Source organism: Mastigoproctus giganteus, chromosome 9 (genome assembly GCF_048544385.1).
Source record: "Mastigoproctus giganteus isolate SK-2022 chromosome 9, ASM4854438v1, whole genome shotgun sequence".
Classification (NCBI taxonomy): domain Eukaryota; kingdom Metazoa; phylum Arthropoda; class Arachnida; order Uropygi; family Thelyphonidae; genus Mastigoproctus; species Mastigoproctus giganteus.
In genome coordinates, this window is record NC_143583.1 from 49,849,112 (window position 1) to 49,858,180 (window position 9,069).

The following is a 9,069-nucleotide window of genomic DNA, read 5'->3' on the forward strand; positions in this document are numbered from 1 at the left end:
GTATCGCAGCACAATACATGGCTGTGTGGATGGCCCCCAGTGTTGAACCATTGCTGTCGAGGTAACGCGGTATTATAGGCCGATTCAGGCGGTCTGTGACTCTCCACAAGGTGCTATTCGGCCTCTGCTTCGGTATCACGTGAGTCTTTGTGGGCTTCATTCCTTCGAATTCTGTTAGGGCCTTCTTCCACTCGTCCTCTATTCTGAATATCCTGACTTCGTCTGTTCCCCCTCAGCTGCTGCTGCCAGTTGAATTTCCTCTGGTTCTTCTTGTTCTTCTTCTTCTGGTTTGTCGGTGGTATGTTCTTCCTTTTCTGGTTAAATATCGTTTGTAGTTGATCGCTCACGTCCAGCCTGATTTTTTCCACGATTGCAGGAGCTATTAGGTTCTACGTGACGATGGTCCTTCTCTGGTCTGCTTTTCAATGTTTGGTGATCTGAATATCCGGGTATCGTTCCAGCCACTTTGTATGTAGTCTCGCCCTATAAGTTGTCATATCGGTCTTCAGCTTCGTTATTTCACAGTATGCTTGCATGATGTATGTATTCAATTCGATGCTCCACTTCATGCGTTGGCGTTTTCTCCCTTCCTGTGTAGTCACTAGTGCAGGAAGTACTTCCAGTTGGTGGAGCTGGATGGGCTTACCCTTCTCTTATGGTAGCAATACGAGGGACAGAGCCACTTGGTCCACTGTCCTCCTCGGGAGACCGTCTCTGATTTTTCGAAACTACCCCTCTGCCTAAGGCCTGAACTCTAGTGACTTTATCCTGCGCCACACTGGATGGAGTATGATTAATATTTCTCTGTGACATCATCCAATTTTCGAGGTGGACCTGTTTAGCTGCGACGTATCAGTGGTAGTTCTCGCGAGTGAAGCCAGATGGCGTCACAGTCTCTCTTAGCCGACAGTCCCACCTTGTGGTTGGTAGGTCCCTTGGACCGACTTTCACGATGTTTATTTATTTTATTTTTAATTTACTTATTATTATTATACCGTTCTCCCAGCGTGATGGAACCGCGTTTGCTTCGGTCTAGGCGGTACTCGAACCCGGGTCCATCAGGCTAGTAGTCCAGTGTTGTAACCACTGGGCTATTGCGCCCCTCATAATTATTAATATTATTATTCATCCTTACATTGTATTGTATTATTATTATTATTATTATTATTATTATTATTCGTAGGGTGTAAGGAAGCTTGAGGCTTATGCTGCACCAGCCAAAAAAAAAAAAAAAAAAAAAAATTCCCGAGTTACCTTGAGAGAGAGAGAGAGAGAGAGAGAGATTTATTCATCCTTACATTGATACATATTTTTCTGTCATCATGTAAAAACTATTATTATTATTATTATTAGAAATTTTTATCTCTACTTAAGAAAATATTTACGTTAAAAATGAGGTCCCCTCCTGAATGAGGCACCTGGCCATAGCCGGTTTGGTCGCAGCGTTAACTTGACTGGGCATTTTTCGCTCCATGGCTGAGTTAGTCTCAGGCTTAGATAGCAAGGTTCCCCCCCCCTCCCCACAGAATCTGGTATTTTTCGTCCAGCAAAACAGATAAATCGGACAAATAGACAACACCCGCAATCAAAAGACATAAGACCACACAGCACGGCATATGAATTTAAATATTATATTAGGGTGGCCTAATATAATAGAACTCTCCCCTTTGTCTGCGCGATTGGCCACTGGTTTCGTCAACCCCTGCCCACACTAGGTGGAAAAGGCTCGAGTTTGAATCCCGTCGGTGACGCGGGAATCGTTTATAGGCTTTTTCACTTAGTAGCTGAGTTAGTCGGCCTCTGGTTTAGATGCCAATTTTTCTCTCCAGAAACTGGGATTTTGCGGACAAAAAAAAAAAACCGGAACCAAGCGTTTTTCGTCCAGCAAAGTTGGCAAATCGACCAGGGAACGCACGCAGTTTACAGACACAATACACACAATTCTTGCACTGCTTCTATTAGAATGAGCAGAAGCCTGAAAAACAAGATGCATGGTATTTCAGAGACTGCTGGGAGCCATTGCGGTACAAGTAAACACATGGGTTGTGTTAGGGTAGCTAAGAATAGAAACAGGTGCAGGTATACTTGCGTGTACACCAATGCTAGGAGTTTAGTAAATAAATTTGATGAATTTGAGGTATTGCTCAAAACATCGAAGGCAGATATTGTTGGGATATCAGAGACGTGGTGTCACACAGATATAAGGGATGCAGAACTGCAATTTGGGGAGTACAACGTCTACAGAAAGGATAGACAGGATAGGAAGGGGGGAGGGGTTATGCTATTAGTTAAGAAACACATAAAAACCAAGGAAGTGAAGCCAGTCGACATCGCTGGACAGTGCAGTGTGGAGTCAGTTTGGTGTGACATAAACAGTGGGAGATCAAAATTGAGAGTAGGAGTGTGCTATAGGCCTAATGACTCTGATGAGTATAATAAGGAACTGTACAGGGAAATAGAGTGGGCCAGTAAATCAGAGTGTCTTATAATGGGAGATTTTAATTTCCCAGATATTGACTGGAATTTGGGGGCTGGTTACTCACACACCAGCAGGGCTTTTGTGGATTTATTGGATGATTGTTTTCTACATCAGCGTGTTCGGGAGGCAACTAGAGGGAGTAATACTCTTGATTTGATTATCAGCAGTGATTCTTCATGCATTAAGAATCTGCAGATAAATGAACCACTAGGTGGCAGTGATCACAGTGTGCTGAAGTGGGATTTACTCAAAGAGGTAACTACCATTAGGGGTAAAGGGAAGGGTTATTGCTTCCGTAAAGGCGACTACGATGGACTGAGACAGTATTTAAATTCTATACAGTGGGACCAACTGATGATGTTACCAACAGCAAATTCAAAATGGGAAGCATTCAAAGAACTTATCTTGGAAGCTACTAGGCTTTACATACCAACTAAGAAATATTGTTCAAGGTTTAGGACAAAATGGATGTCAGATGAACTAATGAGGCATATGGCAGAGAAGAAAAATGCATGGGATACATACAAATTAACACATGACACAGAAGCCTATGATAGATACAAGTTGATATGCAACCAAGTAACAAAGGAGGTTAGGCAGGCGAAGGCAGATTACGAGAAATCCTTGGCAAGGGATGCAAAGAAAAACAGCAAAGAGTTCTTTACTTATGTAAACTCTAGAAGAAAGGGGATGAATCAGATTGGTCCACTTGATATTGATGGGTCAACTGTTGATGATCCTGCTCAAGTAGCTAACAAACTAAATGAATATTTTGCATCGACATTCACACATGAGGAGTTATTCAGCGAGGGGAATGCCAGAGGTGTATTCAACTCTAGCAGTAAGCTACAGAATCTTGAAATAACTGGGAGTAAAGTGGAGGAGAAACTGTTGAAGATAAACACAAGAAAGGCACCCGGGGTGGATGGGATCTATCCAGTTATATTAAAGGAGGCAGCAAAGGAAGTAAGCAAACCCTTAGCCATAATTATGAGAGCTTCCTTGGACTCAGGGGAGGTACCCACAGACTGGAGATGTGCAAATGTCACCCCAATTCACAAGGGAGGATCAAAGGCTGACACAAGTAATTATAGACCTGTGAGTTTAACTTCTGTTCCAGGAAAATTAATGGAGGCACTAGTTAAAGAAGCACTGCAGGATCATTTAGACAAGACTTCAGCTATAGCTCGGACACAGCATGGTTTTGTTAAGGGGAAGTCTTGCCTGACCAACTTGATTGGATACTATGATGCAGTCACAAAAGAACTGGATGCAGGGAATAACTTTGATATTATATACTTGGATCTTAGAAAGGCTTTTGTTACTGTTGCACATGGAAGACTGCTACACAAATTGGAGCAGTGTGACATTGGAGGCAAATTGCTGCTATGGATAAAGGGGTGGTTGAGGGGGAGAAGACAGAGAGTGGTAATCAATGGACACTGCTCATCGTGGACTGATGTTATTAGTGGAGTCCCTCAGGGCTCAGTGTTGGGTCCATTATTGTTTTCTGTATTTATAAATGATATTGATGATGGTATATCGGGCTTAATGTCCAAGTTTGCTGACGATAAAAAGGTTGGCAGGGTTGTCAAGGACACTACTGACACTATGCTGCTGCAACAGGATCTGGAAAGGTTGAGCAGATGGGCTGAGAGGTGGCAAATGAAGTTTAACATTGACAAATGTAAAGTACTACACATGGGAAACAGCAACCCCAGAGCAACGTATCAACTCTGTTGTACTACAATGACAGTGGTAGAGAATGAAAGGGACTTGGGGGTGGTTGTGCAGGCAGATATGAAGTTCTCTGAGCAGTGCAGACGGGCTGCAAGAGTAGCTCATGGAGTATTGTCAATGATATACAGGAATTTTTCCAGCAGGTATAAGGAGGTGATTATTCCATTGTATAAGGCGATGGTCAGGCCACACCTAGAGTACTGTATACAGGTCTGGAGGCCTCATTTCAAGAAGGATGTAGAGCTGCTGGAACGAGTATAGAGAAGGGCAACAATATTAGTGAATGGAACAAAGGGGTGCTCTTACGAAGAAAGGCTTAAGTTTTGCAAATTACAGTGTCTGGAGACTAGGCACCAGCGAGGTGATCTGATAGAGGTGTATAAAGCCTTGAATGGTTTAAGCATGCTCAATGCTGATGGGATTCTTCCTCTAGCTCAGAAAAATCACCTGAGAGGGCATAAATTCAAATTGAGGAAAGACAGATGTAGGATAGACGTGCGGAAATTTGCCTTTAGCCAGCGGGTGGTTGGTTGGTGGAACAGACTTCCATCTCTTGTGGTGGAGGTTGATAGCCTAAATAAGTTTAAGGCTCAGCTGGACAGGTATTTTGAACGAACAGAGGGGTGAAGTGGAAGTGGTTTTTTTTTTTTTTTGGCTGATGCTGCATAAGCTTGCTTTCTTGCATCAAATGCCTCTACTAATGCTAATGCAATACACATGTGTAGATGAAATAACTTTCCGAGTAACCCTAGTAAATAGCTTTTTTTTTTTAATGCAAATTGAAACGACTCGTCTTTACTACGTATAATGGTCAACTTTCAATGATTTTTATTCAGTATCTTACTTAAATCGTAAGATGGCGTTTTGTGATACGTTGGTGATTTGTCCCGGAAATGTACCTCCTCTCTTTGAGTTTGGATGTGATTGATAGTTTTACATTTCCTGATTTTTTAAAATAATATTTGTCTATACATCAGCTGTTAATTAACTATTATCATTTATTGTTTATCGTATTTATCCTGTATGCATCAGTTACGTGTTGATCTCTATGCATTGTGGAACTGACTTTTGTTATAGTGTTTTTATAAAGTTGTGAATAATGTCTGCAAGTGGCGATGATGGATTCCCTCCATTAACAAACGATCTCTTAATTAGAGCTGCTCTAGGAGAAAGTACTGAACGTGTTCCTGTCTGGGTCATGCGTCAAGCTGGCAGGTATCTACCCGAATTTCAGGAAGTTAGGAAACAGCATGATTTTTTCAAAATCTGTCAAACCCCTGAATTGGCATGTAAAGTCACGCTTCAGCCTATTGAACGTTTTAATCTAGATGCAGCAATTATCTTTTCTGACATTTTGGTTATCCCACAAGCCCTTGGAATGGCAGTGCATATGATTCCAGAGAAAGGGCCTGTTTTCCCAGAGCCTTTAAAAACACCTAGTGAAATGAGCAGATTAAAGACTCCTGTAGATGTATATAAAGAATTGGGATATGTATTCGATGCTATAAAGTTGACAAGGCATAAGCTGGAAGGGCGTGTACCACTTATTGGATTTTCTGGTGCCCCATGGACACTTATGGGTTACATGATTGAGGGTAGTGGATCAAAGACTATGTCTAAAGCAAAGAAGTGGCTTTACCAGTGGCCAGAAGCCAGTCATGAATTGTTGGTTATTCTTACAGAGGTTATAATTAACTACCTTGTTGGACAGGTTAAGGCGGGTGCTCAAATATTACAAGTGTTTGAGTCAAGTGCAGGTTTTTTAGGACCACACATGTTTAACACTTTTGCATTACCTTATATTGTTCGCATTCAAGAAAAAGTTAGGGAATCATTAGGAAAACAAGGAATTGATAAAATACCAATGATTATATTTGCAAAGGATGCCCATTATGCTTTAGATAAACTAGGTGATGCAGGATATGATGTTGTTGGGCTAGATTGGACAATACCATCCCAGAAAGCAAGAAGTGTTATTAATAGAGCTGTTGCACTACAGGGAAACATGGATCCTTGTGTTCTGTATTCTTCTCCATCTGCTATAGAAAATTCAGTAAAGGAGATGTTAATGGAATTTGGTACAGAAAATTACATTGCAAATTTGGGTCATGGAATTTATCCTGATACTGATCCAGATCATATGGCTATTTTTGTGAATGCAGTACACAGATATTCAGAGATGATTAAACAATCAATAAATAAAAAATGCACTTCCTAATTTTATTTTTAAAGATGATCTGTTTTTTTTTTTTTTTTCTCGAAAATACCTCAGAAATATTTTTGTATAAATATTTCATTTTATTCACATATTTAAATGAATTTGTTCTTGTTATGTTTTATATATTTTAGAGATTATGAAATCAGGGTTTTATGTATTAGAAGTCTCATCCCTGAAGAAATTAATAGAAATTAATTGAGGATACTAACTATCTGATGGAATACTGGTTTTATTTTATTTTTGATCTAATTTTTGCCATTTCTGCAAGAAATGATGAGTAAACTAGGAAACATAATTGGATAAAAGTATTCAATGCATCTTATCTATGATTAATTAAATTATATTTATTAAAATTTTATTTATGAAACCTAACTAATAAAAATGTGAATACAACAGTATATTGAACTTGAAATATACCATTTGAGAAAGGGCCAGCCATTTCTTCGGAAGCAAATATCATGTATTCACCACAAATAATATAGGTAGTGTAAATATTCTTGCGAGTTGCCACTGCTATGCTGCACCCATCACTTAAAGTACTTTTTATAATAAGAATTTTATGTTTACTGTATTGATAATGTTATTTCTGAAAAGCAGAGCAGCCCTTGTACTTGATTTTGCTCATTGCAATTAAATATCAACAGAAATCACTAAAACTTATAATTTAATAAATAAATTTCTGCCTATATTCTGGAAGGGCCATGCAGAATTAGGTGTCCTGATTTCGGTTATTCATTAAAATTTTGCCATATTTTGTTTCATCATGCAATAAAATACAGTTGTATCACATGATGGAAGGAATGAACTTGTACACGAATATTATATGATTTTTGATTTGAATCTCAACATCGGATACACTTTTAAACAGTATTAACTATTTCGATGGACTGTTTGTGTAAAATATGAATAACAAGATCTGATGACATTTAGAGATGGTTAAATAAAAATCATCGAGAAAGATTTAAGACAATGTATATTTTCATTAATACATCTTTTGTGTGATAATGTTAATCAGAGAAGGGTTTCAGAAGTGCAGAATAACTATAGATAGCAACCTCCAAATAGTGATGAGTTATATGGCTATATAAATCAAATATTGCATCTTTTAAGAGTGAACTCTAATCAATTACTTCCAAAGTTAGCCTTATAGAATATAAATTTATATATATACATAATGAAAAGCAAGAAAAATAGGCCTTGAGAAGTATGTCTACTCTAAAGTCAGCTTAAGTATATTGCATTCTGTACAGGAATATTAACAATTGAGTGTCTATTCAGAGTAAAACCACAAATTATAGTAACTTGATTCAGCTACAGATTTTCTTAGGTATATTTTCCTAAAAATAAAGAAAACAGATATTATTATTAGCTGTATGGTGCAAGGAAGCCTGAGGCTTATGCTGCACCAGCCAAAAAACTTTTCTGAGTTACCCTGAGAGAGAGAGAGAGAGAGAGAGAGAGAGAGTCAGAAGTAGAAGAGAATCACCAAGAAAGAGAATTATGATTTTTCTCAATGTTAATTATGCAACTTGCTGCATACATAAAAAAAGTGAAATGGATAAAGTTACATGTTAATAATACTAAACAATTTTTATATAAAACATTGGGACAAAAAAAAAAGTAAAATATGTATGTTTGCTTTGTTTTCATTCTAGCTCTTTTTTTGGGGTATCTTTTCCTAAAGGAAAAGCTTGTCTACGTAGCTAACTGTCAGGTCAAAGTGTAGTGTTATATAGGTATTGTCTTACGGTATAGTTTAGGGCTAAAGCCTTAGGTTATGTAAAGAGCTTAACTAATGTACAAGTTAGTGCATTTGCATCGTTTCTGTACATAGTCTCATATTCACAATATGAGATATACTTAATGATGCCAATTTATAACTACTTATATAATTGGCTATGTACAGAAATGAAGCAAATGCACTAACTTGTACATTAGTTAACCTATTTAAGTAACCTGAGGCTTTAGCCCTAAACTATACTGTAATCTAAATTACTCCACACCATCAGACATCTTTCATATTGTGGATTTATACTTCGCAACTGAGTTGTCATCATTGCAAAACCAGGGTACCTGCCCACCCACTGATGAGGAGCCAGTAAGCTCCGAAACAGTGCTGCGTGGGTGATGGTATCCACTGAGAATAAGTAGCAATAGTTTTAGTCTTCTCCTATGGTGAAGCATTACTTATTCGAGATAGTGCAATATCATGGCAACTCGTTGTGAAGGTATTCACAATATGAGATATTGTGAATACATACTTATGTAGGTATATCTCATAAACTACATAAGTAGTTATAAACTACTTATTATTTCTGTAAACTACTACTTATTTCTGTACATAGCCAACTACATAAGTAGTTATAAACTACTGATGTAGTTGGCTATGTACAGAAATGATGCAAATGCACTAACTTGTACACTAGGTATTGCCTTTAAGAAATTCTTTCATTCATCAATGGGATCTGAACCAAATCTTGCTATACAAGTGATGGACAGTGAAACTACTATATTGTCACAGAGGCTAAAATAATACTTTGTAGAAGAATTTTTTGTATATCAACCAAATTTAAATGGGCTCATGAGCATGTCTACAGAAGTGAGATTCTCAGTTGCATAACAATGTGGAGAA

The 9,069-nt window shown here is 38.2% G+C and overlaps 1 protein-coding gene across 1 annotated transcript; it reads left to right on the forward strand.

Annotated features, from left to right (window-relative positions):
- Nucleotides 1–5,214: 5,214 nt before the first annotated feature.
- Nucleotides 5,215–6,437, forward strand: Urod (uroporphyrinogen decarboxylase). Its single transcript, XM_090380645.1, has one exon. The coding sequence runs from the start codon at nucleotides 5,319–5,321 to the stop codon at nucleotides 6,435–6,437; it is 1,119 nt and encodes a 372-aa protein (XP_090236771.1). The 5' UTR covers nucleotides 5,215–5,318.
- Nucleotides 6,438–9,069: the final 2,632 nt, after the last annotated feature.

Bases quoted from the DNA above. Each gene is read 5' to 3' on its own strand.
- Urod (XM_090380645.1), top strand. From the start codon at position 5,319: ATGTCTGCAAGTGGCGATGATGGATTCCCTCCATTAACAAACGATCTC.